The sequence below is a fragment of the Pelobates fuscus genome, chromosome 7 (assembly GCF_036172605.1).
Source record: "Pelobates fuscus isolate aPelFus1 chromosome 7, aPelFus1.pri, whole genome shotgun sequence".
NCBI lineage: Eukaryota > Metazoa > Chordata > Amphibia > Anura > Pelobatidae > Pelobates > Pelobates fuscus.
This window is the reverse complement of record NC_086323.1, coordinates 126384869-126401603: the sequence shown is the minus strand read 5'-3', so window position 1 is coordinate 126401603 and position 16735 is coordinate 126384869. Positions and strand designations below refer to the sequence as shown.

Genomic DNA, 16735 nt, shown 5'->3' with positions numbered 1-16735 from the left:
TTCTTTTTTTCTTAATATGGTGGCAGTCACATATGGGTTTTGCTCCTCCCTGTGGACAAGACTTTTAACAAGTTATTAAAAAGGATCCTCCCCCTTTGGGTATAAAGGCTCAGACCGCAAAACCTACCCTAGTACGTGACAAGTAAAGAAACCAGACAAATCAAATATCCAATGCAAAATTACTTTAATAAAGAGGGAGGGTTATAATACTGCCACCATATTAAGAAAAAAATAATTTACGGTAAGTAAAAATTTCAGTTTTTTCTGTCATATGGTGGCAGTCACATATGGGATATAGCAAGAATCCCTCTGGGCGGGACCTATGCCACGACGGCTTGTAACACCTTACGCCCAAAGGCAGCTTCAGAGGCAGAGAAAATGTCTAGCCGGTAGTGCTTGATAAAGGTGTTGTAAGATGACCAGCATGCTGCCTTGCAAATGATTTCTGGAGATGCAAGTGCTCTTTCAGCCCATGAGGTAGCCATAGCTCGAGTAGAATGGGCCTTGATAGCAGCAGGAGACTGAAGACCTGAGGAAGAATATGCCAAATTGATAGCCTGAATAAGCCAACGAGATAAAGTACCACGGGAAGCTACCTTACCCTTTAAGTGACCCTGAAAATTAACAAACAGGTGATCCGAAACTCTGAATTCCTTTGTTCTGTTTAAATATATACGTAACGCTCTTCTGACGTCCAACTCTTGCCATCTGTGTTCTTGAAGGGATGAGGGCGCACTAAAAAAAGAAGGTAAAATAATAGGTTGATTCACATTCTTTGAAGATAAAACCTTAGGAAGAAATGATGGTCTTGGGTAAAGAACCACCTTGTCCTCATGGAAAATAGTGAATTCGTCTGAGGAGGATAGGGCGTGAAGTTCTCCCACTCTTTTGGCTGAGGTGATGGCCACCAAAAACAAAACCTTAAGAGATAAAATCTTTAAAGGAACTTCCTCCAAAGGTTCAAACGGGGTAGCACTAAGGGCTTGAAGGACTAGGGCTAAGTCCCATGATGGAAACACTGATCGTTTAGGAGGCCTCTTGAGGCTGATAGACCTAAAAAACCTTCTGACAAAAACATTTGCTGCCAAATCCTTTAGAAGAAAAAAATTCAAGGCTGATATTTGGACCTTGAGAGTTGAGACTCCCAGGCCAGCGTCAAAGCCTTATTGCAAAAACTGAAGAATGTTATCAATTGATGGTTGTAATATCGGGAACCGGTGATCTCTACACCAGTGCAGAAACTTGGACCAAATTCTAAAGTATATCCTAGAAGTCGATACTCTAGTGGCGCGGAGTAAGACAGTTATTCTCTCATCCTGCAATCCCCTGTTTCGAAGGATCAGGCTTGCAGTAGCCAAGCCGTCAATCTGAACATCTCTAGTACTTTCAAGGGTAGGTTCCTGTTCACAATGAGATAAGCTGACCTGGGAAGTTCCCAATAGCTGATGGTCATCTCTTTTAGGGCGGCAAACCATACTCTGTTTGACCAATAAGGGATTATTGCCAATATCCTTGCCCTGTCCGTTCGTATCTTGAGGAGAACCTTTGGGATCAGGGGCAGAGGTGGGAAGATGTAAGCCAGCTGAAAATCCCACCTTATTGATAGAGCGTCTATCCAACTGGGTTGATCTGTTTTGAATAAGGAGGCGAAGTGGTAAACCTTCTTGTTTGATCTTCTTGCCATCAAATCTACTTCTGGTACGCCGAATTTCCCAGTTAGGATTCTGAATACGTCCGGGTTTAGAGACCATTCCCTTTGGTCCCACTTTCCCCTGCTCAAATCGTCGGCTATAACATTGTCGCTGCCTCTTATGTAGACCGCCGTAATGTCTTCCAGATTTCTCTGCGCCCATTCCATAACGACTGTACAAAGACTGTAAAGCCTTCTTGCTCTGGTTCCCCCCTGTCGATTGATATAAGAGACTACCGTGCGATTGTCTGACTGTATCTTGACCGCTCTTTGAAGTAACCAAGGTCTGAGGTGATGAAGAGCATACAGAACCGCCAACAATTCTTTGAAATTTGTAGATTCCTCTGCTTCTTTGGAAGACCATTTTCCTTGGAACATGGTGGAGCCTAAGTGGGCTCCCCAACCTGAGTTTGAAGCGTCTGTGGTGACTATCAGCCAGACCTTTGGTAGAAAGGACAAGCCTTTTAACAGGCACTCTGAGGTTATCCACCAATCTAGCTGTGTTTTCACCTGAGGGGACAGTAGGAATCTTTCGTCTAGATCTTCCTCCTTCTTTGACCAAGACGTCAGGATGTTCCACTGTAAAGGTCTGACCTTTGATCTTGCCCATTTGACTGCCGGAAAAGTGGCCGTAAGAAGCCCTAACACACTCATGGCTTCTCTGAATGAACAACTTTTCATTCTCTGGAGGTTGGAAATCGATCTTCGGATCTTTATTCTCTTCTGTCTGGGCAGAAATATTGACCTGGTGGTTGAATCGATCTTGAAACCGAGAAACTCTATTACTCTTGTTGGAATGCAAACTGATTTTTTTAGATTCAAAATCCAACCATGGTCCTGAAGAAACTTTATAGTGATCCGCAGATCCTCATGTAGTTGACCTTCGGTATGTGCCACCAGAAGCCAGTCGTCTAAATATGGGACAATTGAAAACACCCTTTTCCCTTAAATGAGCAGTAAGAGGAGACAGGATTTTGGTAAAGATCCTTGGAGCGGAGGACAGACCAAAAGGTAGAGCCCTGAACTGGAAATGAACGGTGTGACTTCTTCTTCTTATTGCAAATCTTAGATATTTCCTTGAAGTGGTGGCTATCGGAACATGTAGATAGGCATCCTTTAAGTCGATTTTTACCATAACGTCTCCTTTTTGCAATAGGGGAAAAATTGATGCGATTGATTCCATACGGAATCTGTGATAAGGGATAAACTGATTTATCCCTTTCAGATCCAGAATGGGCCGAAATGAGTGGTCCGGTTTTGGAACGAGAAACAGTCTTGAATAGACTCCTCGAAATTCCTGTTTCTGTGGCACTCTTTCTATTACCCCTTTGTGAAGAAGCAGCCTGGTCTGACAATCCAGAGCTCGAGATTTCTTTGTGGACTGGTAGGATGATAGTAGAAACCTTGATCTTGGCTTTTCCAGAAAAACAATCTTGTGTCCCTTTCGGATAATCTTTAGAACCCAAGGATCCTTTGTGGTCTGTTCCCACACTGGTAAAAAATATTGGAGTCGTCCTCCTACACCTCTGGCGTCAAAAATGCTTCCCTTTGTCTCTGAAGCTTCTCTTGACTTCATTACTCTGTTCAAATTTCCGGTTCTTTTCCTTTCTTTGAAAATAGTGTGGTCTTTCCTGAAAGGGTCGCCTACCCCTGGATTGATAATTCCTGTAGCCTGCTCTCCAGGAAAATTTTCGATCTTGAGGAAGTGCCTTCTTGGTTTCAGACATCTGACGTATGATTTCCTCTAAGGGAGCGCCGAACAATTTAGCTTTTTCCAGAGGAAGTTCACAAAGGACTGCCTTGGACGCTGTATCTGCCGACCAAGACCTCAACCATAGGGCACGTCTTGCCACCGAAGTCAAACCCATGATCCTGGAGGCCAATTTCATCACTTCTACTGACATATCCAAAAGGAATTCATTCGCTAAATGCATGTTCTGAAACATGTGACTAAGATCAACAACCTGGCCAGATGAAAAATTTTCTTGTACTAGATTTAGCCAAACTTCATTCGCTCTGGCTGCTGCTGCCCCTGCCAGTAGGGCTTTACATTGGAAACCGGCTGTCTGATAAGCTCGCCTACACGAGGTTTCGGCTCTCTTATCCATGGGATTTTTTTAATGCTGCAGTTTCTCCAATAGGGATCGTGGTTCTCTTGGCAATCTGTGCCACCTGAACATCAACTTTTGGGAGATCTTCCCACATAACGTCGCTAGCCAGCCTAAAGATGTCCTTGAAGTGTCTGGAAATAAAGGCACGTTTTTCCGGGTTTTTCCATTCCCTAAAAATAGAATCAACTAGGCTCTGTTGTACAAAAAAACCTCTCTTAGGATTTTCTGATCCCTGAGGTAGGATGGTCAGATTCACTTCTTTAACAAATTTACGGATTGCCTCTGAGGGAAACCCCACTGGTTCACTGAAGATGATCCAGATGAGGAATCTCTTTTTCTTTTATTGATCTTTTGTTGACTGGGGGCTTCTACCCTCTTAGATTCCTTAATCGTGTCCAAGGTCTGGGACAAACTCTCCTGGAACCAGGATAGGAAAGATTGCATATCCTTTTGCTTCTCTCTTTCCAACGAGTTTGCAGTACACAGACTGCATATTTTCTTCCTAGACCCGTCTGGGAGGGGAGTTGCACATTCGCTGCAAACAGTATGTTTGGACTTCACCGTAGCCTTTCTAGGCGTGGGAGTTAGTTTCTCTTTATCCATCTCAGGTGGACTAGACATATCTGTAAAAATTAAATGGATACTCCTTAGAATGTATTTTCTCCTTCAGAAAGTATTTCAAAGTAAAGATCTATTTTCTGTAAATCTTACCTCAAAATACCTCTGAGCCGTGTGGGGGGGCAGGTGACACGGCGTACCTCTTCTGATCTGCATCATGCTGTCAGTGGGTACTAGCACAGCTTTTAAATTGAAATTTTCGCGTTTTTTTTTTTTTTTTAAAATATCTCTTTAAGCTTCCGTTTGCGCATGCGTTTTGCGCACCCGGAAGCTTAGGTGGAACGCAAACACCACCCGGGCGTGCGTTCCACCGCTGTGTGCTTGCTCAGAGCGAGCTCCGCCTCCCGGAAGTATTTGCCGGAAACCTTCTCGGCATAAATTACAGACCTGAGTATGCTCCGTAACGATTAAGAAAACGGAGCATGGGCCACTCAGCTTACCACCCGGGCAGCTCTCGGACCGGATCCCCCAGACAGCATCCTGTGTGTCTCACCAAACGACGAAGTCCTGTCCATCCCTATCGGGACAAGAAAGAAGACTGGGGTAGGTTTTGCGGTCTGAGCCTTTATACCCAAAGGGGGAGGATCCTTTTTAATAACTTGTTAAAAGTCTTGTCCACAGGGAGGAGCAAAACCCATATGTGACTGCCACCATATGACAGAAAAATATAGTCTACAATTGAGGGCTTTGTTAATTTCTATGACCAGACTACCCAAGCCTGTGCCTGGCTCAAAACCATAGGGCACTGCTTCAGAGAAATATATCCAGACCAGTACAATACCTGACCACTGAGTTTAGTATCGACTAAATTTGTGCATTCAGTTGCAAACTAGTTGCGATTTGTCCAAATTCTGACCCTCTATATTGATGTATCAAACAAAAACAATGGGCAGGGTGAATAGTAAAACGTCACTGGTTCTTCCCATGTCCTCTGTGTGCGGGCAGAAATACAGTGACAGGACCCAGGTATTTTACTAGTGACTGGGCAGAGTGTCTGCATACAGTAACACGCACAGGCAAAATTCATCCAAACTGAAATGCCACATGATCGAAAATCAGTTTGTCTAAATCATTTCTCCTCCCTTTCCCGTGAATCTCTTTGGACAAACCAAATTTACAAATCTAGCATCGATCCAACCCATGCAGCATCACAAATACAGAGACAACCTATGATACTCATATGAGAATGGGTATAAATACCTAAGTACAGGATCAGAATGTTACAATTTGAGAGGTGGGAGGAGATGGAGTTGACTTTCCCTTTATACCACGTTTAGTGCCTATGGATTAATTTCCTTAAGGACACATGACATGTGCGACATGTCATGATTCCCTTTTATTCCAGAAGTTTGGTCCTTAAGGGGTTATGTGTGCTGCACACGTATGGTGTAGCTATAAAATATATTGTGAAGCCGTATGCCAAGTTTGTTCTTTTTTTTCCTTTTCTTTTGCACCCGAGCCACAAGACAGCCAGTAGGAGAGATATATAACAGTTTAGCCAACTTCTTACTACAGAAATCACAGATGTCCCTATATTCCAATCTCCCTTACTTGTGCCCCTCCCCATATCCCCTTAAAAGGATTCTATAGTGCCAGGAAAACAAACCAGTTTTTTTGGCACTATAGGCTCCTGGAGTGCCCCCCTCCCGCTGGGTCAGGCTCCGCCCACATTCCTCCCCTGCCGTCAGCCGGTGGGGGAGACCTAATGCGCATGTGCGGAAATGGCCGCGTGTGCTCTAGACCTCCCATAGGAAAGCACTGTTCAATGCATGAAGACGTCCAGCGTTAGATAATGGACCAAAAGTCCGTTTCGATTCTGGAAGCCCTCTATTGGCTGTCTGTTAGACAGCCACAGAGGGCAGACTTAGAGCTGCAATGTAAACATTGCAGTTCTCTGGCACTGTAATGTTTAACATTGCAGCACTAGGTGCAAAAGGGTCACAGCACCCAGACTACTTCAATTAGCTACCCAGGCATGCTGGCACATTAAGGAGTCAACACACCTTACTTTGTTGTGGGGGTAGGTATATATGACATCATTTATCACACGCTTTTGGTGCAGAGATCACTTCTGTCTGTGTGCTGATCTAAGAGAAGTGACTCCTGGGCTAACAGTAAAGCACCTGAATAACCACTTCGACAGCCGTTTTAGTTCAGTTAGGTCAGTGCAATGTGTGCTTAATCCAGAGATTTTTGTGAGCTACTATTGAAGGCTCAGTGAGCCAAACAATGAGGAACTGTGCCTTAATCGGTTAAATTGTGTAACCATGTATTTATTTCTATATATTTAAGCATGCTATAGTCAGGGCCTAAAAGTGGAAGTCCTATGTTACTAGCCAGGCCCTAAATATATTCTCCACAGCAAGCCAAAGCATTCTCAACAGGGGTGAGTTGGCCAGGACTAAACTTTCACTTGCTACTGGCGCGTGGTATTTTTGTAGCCCTGCTATAGTTGTACATCTCACAATACTCAAAAATTCTCATCAAGCAGAAAATGAAAATAAACCAATATTAAAAAGTAGTTCTAAGGACCCTTGCTGCAATGTTGTTCTCACGCTGTTGTGAGTTGTCCAGGTTGTGCATGCACACATCTTACACACCACATAGGCTTCTCTCTCTCTCTCCTACCCTGAGGATCACAGCTTTGTTTAATGATTTGGGTTCAAAGCAATTATTGACAGATATTTAAATGAAAGAGCCCAATTTCAGGATAGATAGAAACGGATTTCCACATTTAAATTTCATTTTTCGGGTAGCGGGGCCGGGCCGCCGATCAACGATCCTGTAAGCCTGCCAAAATAAGATTTGCCCACCTAACTTACCCATAACTGCGACCCTCGAAGGCAGAAGGCTTTCGGAACCGGGGAGAGGCTTGCTCCCTGAGTTTTAGTCCCCCGGAGGGAACTCTCTTGGCGGTGAGTGGAGTGGACGGCCGCCACTCCGCTATCCCGCTTTCCGATGCCTGAATGATACGCTATACTGGTGCGGACCCGGCCTCGGTCCCTCCCTGTGGGCCGGGGGGGTGATCCCGGCCCCCACCTTAAGGCCGCACTCTGAGACCACGCTGTACCCAGAGGGCCCGAAGCCTGCATCCAAGATGGCGGAGGCAGCGTGTTAAGGCGTCAAATCACGGAGACCGCTGATCCCTGCCGGACAGGCATGCGAAGCACCTCACACAGGGGGGAAATTAAAGGCTTGGGAACGAGACCTAGTGGGCGTTGTGACGGGGAGAGGCGACCGATCTACAGGCCTGACGTGCACTGACCCGAACTTACATGGAGTTCCAGCCTCGCTACACACCCCGCACCTCCCCATGCCCCTCCAGCAGTCCCAAGAATGCCACGCATGGCCACAGACCCCAAGATGACCTGCCTCAAGAGATGTGGACGGCAACGGCAGCAACCAAAGCAGTGCATAAGGCTATACACCAGTGCCAACCAAGACAGAGGTCTCCTGGGAGGTCTACAGCTGGAAAACCACAAGCGGCAAAGGGCCTACCATATCACCCAGGTACTACCTCACTGCCTCGTCTGACTACCGGTCCACTGAATTGCGCCATGGGAAGGGGCTGCATTTTGCCCATGGCAGGCATATGCTGAAAGTCGTACAAGAGACTTTGCTTTGGTCCCCCCCCCCCCCCCGGGCCTAATTTCCAGCTGAAGCGACATGTCTCTCCTTTGATTTACGATTTTATGTGCAAATTTTGTTTTACTCTTATTTTGTAGTTGCAAAGTTAATAATCTGTTACGCATTGCTAACTCAGCCCATAGCTAGTTTAGCATGTCTTATCAAACATACGTTTCACTCTGAACACGCTTAGTTACTCTAGCATATTGTGTTATCTAAACGGCTTGTATTAGCCTGAACCATACTACAGCAAACACAGTACGTCTAATCTTACACTGTTTTATTATATCTAAACCTGTACCATACCTTTCATGATAAGCCAACTCTCCTAGACAAAACGTAGTTAAACTAAACTTGTTGAGCATTGGTTTTACTCAATTGTTTTACTCACTAGTACACTGAAAGCATAATTGTCTAAGTAAGCTTGTTAAACCTATAAAAATGTGCGAATTTTAATGCCACTACTTAATGTATATTACTCTTGCTATACGCCGTTGTGGCGCCTGAATATATGCTTGTACCTACCCGCACAACAAAAATAAAGAATTAATAATAAAAAAATAAAAAAAAATTTCATTTTTCACACTCCACAAATGCAGGTTTTAAAATTATAGGGATGAACAAACATGAATAATCTTATGAGGTGACTGTTCCCCTTTATTGAATGGAACATGCATTAAATCGTTGTATGAAGCTTTGGCTACTGGACAAGCCAAAATTGCAGCCGCAGTCCTGCTACAATTGGTGATTACAGGAGCAGAAGTAGTTTTGTATAATTTGTACAAAGCTCTATAAATAGTCTTTGTTGCTGATTTAAACAGGAACCATTACTTTTCTATAAATTGTACCATTACATAATGCAGTGAAAATTACCTGTAACGTTGTTAACAATTCTTACACCCCCCCCTCCCCACCCCAGTTCAGTCCTTTGGGTCAGGATGGCGACAGTTCCAAGACAGAAGCAAATACAGCAATGCTGGTTTCTCATTTCATTTTTAGACCTCAGCAATTTGTTAAATAGAGGAAATAAGAATATTGAAAGTCCTGGTTCCTTTTCACTTTACATTGTTATTAACATTCAAACAGAATGAGGACACCATAAACAAATGACGCAGGAGTCACTTTCTACATTTTATTATTTAAAAACTCTGTGAACAATTTCAGAAAATAAAAGAAAAAAGGAAGGGCAAAAAAAAAACAAAAAACAGTAAAGAACTAAACACAGGTGATTCCTGCAGGGAATAAAAGCAATGTACATCAGAGTCAATTCTTGCCCCATAGCCACAAACCGTTACTGTATAAACAAATGCCAGTGGTTGCCCATTGTTGGGAGTGAACAGATACCAGGACACTGCCTGTCTCCTTCCCCTTCCCCTTCCATATCGACATTCTTTCTTGCTATGCCCTCTGCCTTGTGTATATCATTTACGCTGGTGGCAATTACGGACTCCCTTTCACTTGCCTTTAATGGGTAGTACAATGTGGAGTGGGAAGATGGACCAGAATACAAATTACAAGACCAATGCAAGCTGCATTAACACGTTCTACAATAAAGTGTTAATTGCACAAGGTCCTCCCTGTTACTGCAACTCAGTGGGTGGACTGTTACTTATGGCTGTCTGTGTTTATCACCTGGAATGCAGTTTAGAGAGAGATTTCATGTAATGCCAACACCTTTCTTCATCAACTCACAATGCTTTTTCCATCATCCCCAAACCTAACCATAGACTTTTTTTTTCTCTTACCAACCCCAAGTGCTCATTCCCCATCCTCTCCCATAAATAAAGTTTGCTTATTAAAATTAGCAATTACAAACACCTGTGTGAGCAGAAGGAAACCACCAACTGGCAAACTATATTAAAAAAATAATTAAAAAATATATATCTATATCTATATATAGATATAGATATATTTTTTTTATTATTAATTTTTTTGTTCACATCAAATTCTTAAGCCATACCAACTCCTTCGGTATAGGAGATGGTTTGAAAGTTTTGGTCAACATGGGTTCCTGCCAAACAAAAACCTTTTCTGGCAATACTAGGCATAGGCAAGATTTAGCACGTAAAAGGCTCTCAGATTTCTGGGAATTGTAGTCCACAGTACCTTGAATGAGAAGTTGCCCATCCCTACAAGTTGTCAGTTCCTCGTTAAGCAGAGGCAACCCCAGGTCTCACCAGGCTATGGTCTAAGGATATGCTGATAGAAAAGTATGACAACCAAAAACTGCAGTCATAAGTAGAGATATCCTTAAAATATAGGTTTACAATGTGAATATACTGGGTGGTTATATATATACACATACACACACATATACACACCTACCCACACATTGTGCTAGGAGACCTGCAATAAATTATAGAGATCAAGTGAAATGTGCTTTCAATGTTACGTGTGACCCCCCTCCCTCCCCATTGGTGACTTAAAAGGCACCAAATGCAAACCAACAACGACTGCATGGTTCTGCATTCAGGGTAATGTCATGAAGTAATGATTCAATGCTTTTGGTGGGTTTTTTTCTACTGATCAAAACTTGCTAGGGCAATGTGTAAAGTTTTATTTTTTTGACATTGACATTAAATATGTGACATGGTCCCTGTGAATTTCTGTCTATTAACCTATGAGGGATGGAATCCAACATCCCTGTTCCAAGGAAAGATGGAGAGGCTACAAATACAAGAAGAGACCAGAAGGACCAAAAAACTCCAGAGGATACAGGTAGGATAGAGAGAGAGAGAGCTTGTATAGGGACTTAAGTGAAGAAACCTGCTCGTAGTAAGACTGCAAGGACTAATAGGAGAGAGACAAATTAATAAGAGAGGCAGCTCTTTATATTATCCTGTTGTGTGCTGAGCTAAAGTTACAATATTTAATAAAATAAAATATTAAGAAAAAACAAAAAACAACGCTCATAACAGCTGAAGGCACAAAAAGCTACTAGTATTCCTTCTTTGGGGTTGGGGGGGAGGGCATGTAAATAAATCAACCCCACCTCCCACATTAGAGGTTTTTCCACCCCAGCCAAACATTTTAGACTTTTTCAACTTTTTTTTTTTTTTTTTTAAATAACGATTTAATAAGGAATGTGTGTATGCTTAGATGGGTTAACCCCTTCTTGGCTGGAAGTGCACATGGGGGTTCACTTAATAAACAGCAATTTGTAGAGAATTGAAAACCTAATTTCAATATTTAGGCCAACATTTAATTTAGGGGAAACAATATCCAAACTGGCTATAGCTTGGCTATTTTAGCCTGGATTTTGCAGTTTGGTATTCAATTCATTGTCTAATGAATGAACCCTGCGGTATACAATATATAATATTGCAGTGGTGGTGGAATGTAGATAAAAGCTTCCACTGCAAAAGGATGCAGAATGATTTTTTTTCTGGCATAAAATGGTTACCATGAATGTTTTTGAAGGCGAAATTAGATGGATTTTATTTAGCCTTTTACTGCCAAAAAAAGAGCACTACTGTAGGCTTGTGCTACAGCCAAAAAGATAACCCATTCCTTTCCACTGGAAGGAAAACCGCCATCATTTTGGCATTTCTGCAGTATCTGGCGGTCTTGTGTAAGTCCTTGGAATCAAAGTGAGCTAATATTTATCATTTAAAGACCCTTGCACGCAGATAGGTTCACTTCCGGATCAGTGGCTTTAGTGCTTCAAGATGTACGGTATTTAAATCGCAGAGATGGCTTTGGAATAGGAGACGGCTTCATATCCAGGGATTCACACAATTCCCCACCCAAGACTACGAAGGAGTGCTTTAAGGTGACTTGCGATCCAGAAGTGCCATGCTAGCTCACTTCTCAAAAAGCCCTCCCTAGTGTCAAGGGTTTAAAAAATAAAATAAAAAAATCAAGAGACGAGAAAGCTTTAAGGTGGAAAAAGAGGGAAGGGTTTATAACCAAACGCTGCCATGCTCGGGCTGCACTGCACAGCCTTGCATAGTGTATTGCTCTACTTGGCAGACTTCGATCCAGCAGAGGAAAGGTTAATTACAAAATGCAACAAACTCAGGATAAAAACTGTAAAATCCAAAAAGGGGTGAAGCCCCCAATCTGCAGCCAGCACGGACCCCACCCTGTAGAGAAATAGAGAAAGCAGCAAATCAATGAACATCTTAGGCTTAATGACAGTCAATTACAGAAATCGCACAACATTAAAATTATGCTTTCACTGATTTTCTTATACGAGTAATTAATAGTTGATGGGAAAAATATTGAGTTTGAGAACTTTCACAATTTGGGAGTTTTTGCTTAGTATTTGGAATTTGCTTGTCAATTCTCTGGTTAATGAACAACCTTAACATCTACAAATCAATTCCCATAGAGAAACACATTAGTATCTAGGTTTTTGATGTCAGAAAATATCAGTTCCCAGCTGAACGCTGCATGTGCGACACACTAAACTTTCTATTGAAACTTGAACTTCCACATTTGCAAACGATCTCCTATACTTTAGATAGCCGCTTTATATAATGCTCAGAAAAGACATGGAGACATCCTGGGATATGTAGATCAGGGCTTTTCCACTCACCACTAGCCATTGGTGAGTATCATGTGCCTTCTGCAACTTCGGTATGAGAAGTAATGTAGGATTGGAAATAGTAAGCCCTGATGAAATCACAAATATTTGGGTGAAAATGCTACGACTGTAGTCACTATGACCATTTCATCACTTTGGATTGGTTATAGTGCATGGAGTTTCCTGGCGCCGTCTATCCATTCAGAGTTAAACTAGTTTAGAGCTGTTTAAAAGGTCCCTGGCCACCCACAGTTAGTTGGAGTTCTGATAGGCTTAAAGCAGTCAGCTGACACATTCAGCCAATCACAGCTGCCCATTGCTGCTCAGGCTAATACTTACTCATTAGCCCAAGCAAAACAGAGGGGATGGGGCTGCTGTGGACTCTCGTTTAGCATTAAAACATGAAAAACTGCTTAATACTGAATAAAATGACGGCACCAGTGAACTCCAGACACTGTAACCAGTTAAATGAGATAAAGCAGATATAGTGCCTACACTGTCCCTACATTTCATTGGCAAATCGTTGCAGCAACAACCTCCTACATACAAATGACACTAACTATTTTAATTTATTGTAGGACAGTGCATATATTAATTTTGTTCCACCTTAAAGAAAGCAGGAATACATAAAATATAATAATTCTGACTGTTCTTTATTATGCAATGTATAAACCCATTAATAATATGCTTTAGTTAGTTCATTGCAATCCTATATAAACTGCATGATGACTTAATAAAAGGAGAGTTGTATTAATCTTTTGTGCAGGAATCACAGTGTAAAATAAAGCTCTGACAAAAATAACACCTCTTAGCACGCATAGCGAATCAAAAGCATGTCCCTATCTCGGATGATTGGCACCGGGTGCATGGCCACACACAGCCCCAGTCATCACAGACACTATCTTTAACCCCTTAAGGACCAAACTTCTGAAATAAAAGGGAATCATGACATGTCATGTGTCCTTAAGGGGATAAACTTACACAAGCTCACTCATGGGAAGCATCTCCTGCCAGTCCCTCCATATCAGCAGTGACACAGCAATCATTGATATAAGTTGGTATGTAAGCTGGGATGGATAAGTATATCTTCTCTGATTGACAAGGCTTGTAGGTGGAGCTAACTAAAAAGCCATATTTTGCTAGTTTGAGAAATTAGAAGAGACCATGTGGATGTTATCGTTGCACCATAACTACTTCAATAAGCCAAAGCAGTTATAGAACCTAGATTGTCCTTGGAGAACATGCACTAAATGATGGCTTGAGACTTGGCAAACATTTAGTCTGAAAAAGACTTAGGAAACCTCTCCAACTTGGCTTAATTGCATATTATTTTCCTACTTTGGCCTACATTGAGCCACTAGCCCTTTGGGAGATTGTTCAGACATATAGGGATATATTTACTGAGCTGGGTGCTGTGAAATAATGTTGTTTTCATCACTTTTTTTACTCACCTTTGACTTAGAACAGGCCACAGTCTTTTAAGTTGTTTTTAATGATCACATCTGTCACCGCGTCAAACACAAACTGTACGTTCTTTGTGTCGGTTGCACATGTGAAATGTGTGTATATCTCTTTTGTGTCACGCCTCTTGTTCAGATCCTCAAATTTGCTCTGGATGTAACTGGCAGCTTCATCATACTGATTTGCACCTGGGAAAGGGAGACATATCAACCAGGCGTTAGCAGGAATGAAAGTTAAAGAGATGGGAGAGAGGAAGCTGCTATTCTATGAACAGGACAAACACATGGCAGGATAAGAAAAGACATGAGTGATCTAGCTGAAAAGAAAAATTAAAGAGGGTACTCGCAGCTAAGAAATTAAAGAAGAGGAAAGGCAACTGTGGCTCGGTGATTAGGGGAGCTTTCAGAAAGGGGGGGGGGGCAGGGGAACCTCACAAGAAACGCTAGCAAATTAAAGAGAAACCCCCACGCTTGTATTCAATGTTTTATGAATATCTATAGTTATAGTTCATAGTTTGTTTTTCTTGCTGGTTAATTCCCCTCTTCTCACGGAGGGCTGCTGTGATTCATGATTATTCTACAGACAGGAGTCAGCTTGTGTTACTTTATGTAATGGTGTCAGCAACGTGATCATGGACTGCGGAGAGGAGAGTGATGTCATCAAGACAGGCCAGAAGAAGGGATGAAACCTCAGTATTGCATAAACTAAAGGGACAGAGCCATTTCTGCTTTACAGTATATATTAATCTCAAAAAGGAGGATAGTTCCCCTCTAGGTTTCCTTTACTACTTCCTCCTGGAGAAAGGTTGATACAAGATTGGTTGACCAATAGGGGTCAGTGGGAAGTAACACAGGAAGGGGACATGTAAGCAAGTAGTGTTTCAGAATAGCAGGGCTGAATGTATACATAATATGATAATACATTACAGCAGCATGATATAGAATAAGATTACATTACAGCATCATAACAACTGACCTGTGTATTCTGGGAAGCAAATGGTGAGTGGACTGTGTGTGATCTTCTCCTCAAACAGATCCTTTTTGTTAAGAAACAAGATGATGGACGTCTCTGTGAACCACTTGTTGTTACAGATACTATCAAACAGCTTCATACTCTCATGCATCCGATTCTGGAGAGATTGAGAACAACAGAATTAATGAGAAGCATGTGTGCAACACCCAAACTGTAACGCTGCCCCTTTCAGCACATAAACCATTACGCTTCACTGAACATTATAGGGAGATGTCACATGAAACCGTTAACGCTCCTCTTAACATGAGGGTTGTAGCAGTACATTGCTATAAAAAACACCTGCCTTACGGTTTGTGCTTTTCAGTACTTCGTCATAGGCCTGCCCCTTTGGATCCATCAAGAATAATTTAATGCCCCCATAGGTTTCTATATCTAGGGAATATGAGACAAGACCCGCTCTTGATTGAAAAAAACACTGGTAACCCTTAAAAGGACCACTCCACAGGTCCAAACTCCCCACTCAAAAAAAAAAACAGTTTAGTAGATATACCCCCAATAAATACATGCATGTATTCATTTGGGAGTAAAGTCTAAAAGAGACTACAAAAGCTGCAGTTCTTATGACAGCAGCATTTGTAAACTCTCATTTTTTCCCAGTAGAGACTTTCAGTCTCTTCACAGGGAAATAACCAATCTGAGGCTTCTCCTAGAAATCAGCACTTTTATAACTGTGGTTAAATGAGGATACTCCTTACCCATAAAGCACTTCAGCTGAAATAAAGGTGAGTTTTAACAATGTTTAAGGGGGCGGGGACCTAAATAGTGTTTTTAACACTATAGGGCCAGGAATACACGTTTGTATTCCTGATCCAATAGTGTTCCTTCAATACCTCTACTTGGTGCATCTCCTGGCTTATCCATGCTCCATGATGGAGACCAGATAAGCTGTGCTTCTAATCAAAGAGGACTTAAATGTGCACACACATCAACCAAAAATAAGCCTAAACACATGCATCTATTGTACTCACCATCTCCTCATCTTCTGCCAGGACCAGGTCATAGGCACTGAGTGCCACACAGAAGATGATGGCTGTAACCCCTTCGAAACAATGAATCCACTTCTTTCTTTCAGATCGCTGACCGCCAACATCAAACATTCTGCAAGAAACAGATTAACATATAAGAATCCGTCATCAACCAATCTATATAAAAGAAAGAAAAACTCAACCCCCCTCCAGTCATGCACATTGGCAATATTTACACTGCAATACTATTTAGCCTACATTGACAAAACAATGTATCATCAAAAAATGCTGTAGTCACAAATACCAATATCTTTTAAATTGAAGGCATTTTGAAGCTTTGCAAAGTAGCAGATATTTATGCTACAACATATCAAAACTGACCTTTTCACAATATTCCCTTTTAAGTTCACAGAATGCCCAATACATGCTCAGTTCCTTATTACCATTTTCATTAGAAATTGCTGAGCAACAATGCCGACAACGGGGAGCCAAATTCTATGTTCCTCTTTGGTTCTCAAGCATTCGGTAATGCCTCATACTTTAATAAGAAACGAGAACAAGATTAAAGGGCCGATCCAGTCACTCTGAATGAAGGACCATTCCGAAACACAACTAGGCAGCTATAGATTACCCTCACAAAGCTTTTCCCCTAATTATTCCTCTTGTGACATGCAAATCTATTACTGATTTATGGATACCACAT

General features: G+C 42.0%; 1 protein-coding gene across 1 annotated transcript in view; it reads right to left on the bottom strand.

The window, feature by feature from the left end:
• Positions 1–10859: 10859 nt before the first annotated feature.
• GNAI2 (G protein subunit alpha i2) overlaps positions 10860–16735 on the bottom strand; it is a 57167-nt gene continuing 51291 nt past the window's right edge. The window contains exons 6-9 of the mRNA XM_063426572.1: positions 16036–16165; positions 15011–15164; positions 14026–14223; positions 10860–12131 (exon numbers count right to left, since the gene is read on the bottom strand). Coding sequence (XP_063282642.1) covers positions 14033–14223; positions 15011–15164; positions 16036–16165 — 475 coding nt within the window. The 3' untranslated portion in view covers positions 10860–12131; positions 14026–14032. The remainder of the gene's footprint in view (positions 12132–14025; positions 14224–15010; positions 15165–16035; positions 16166–16735) is intronic.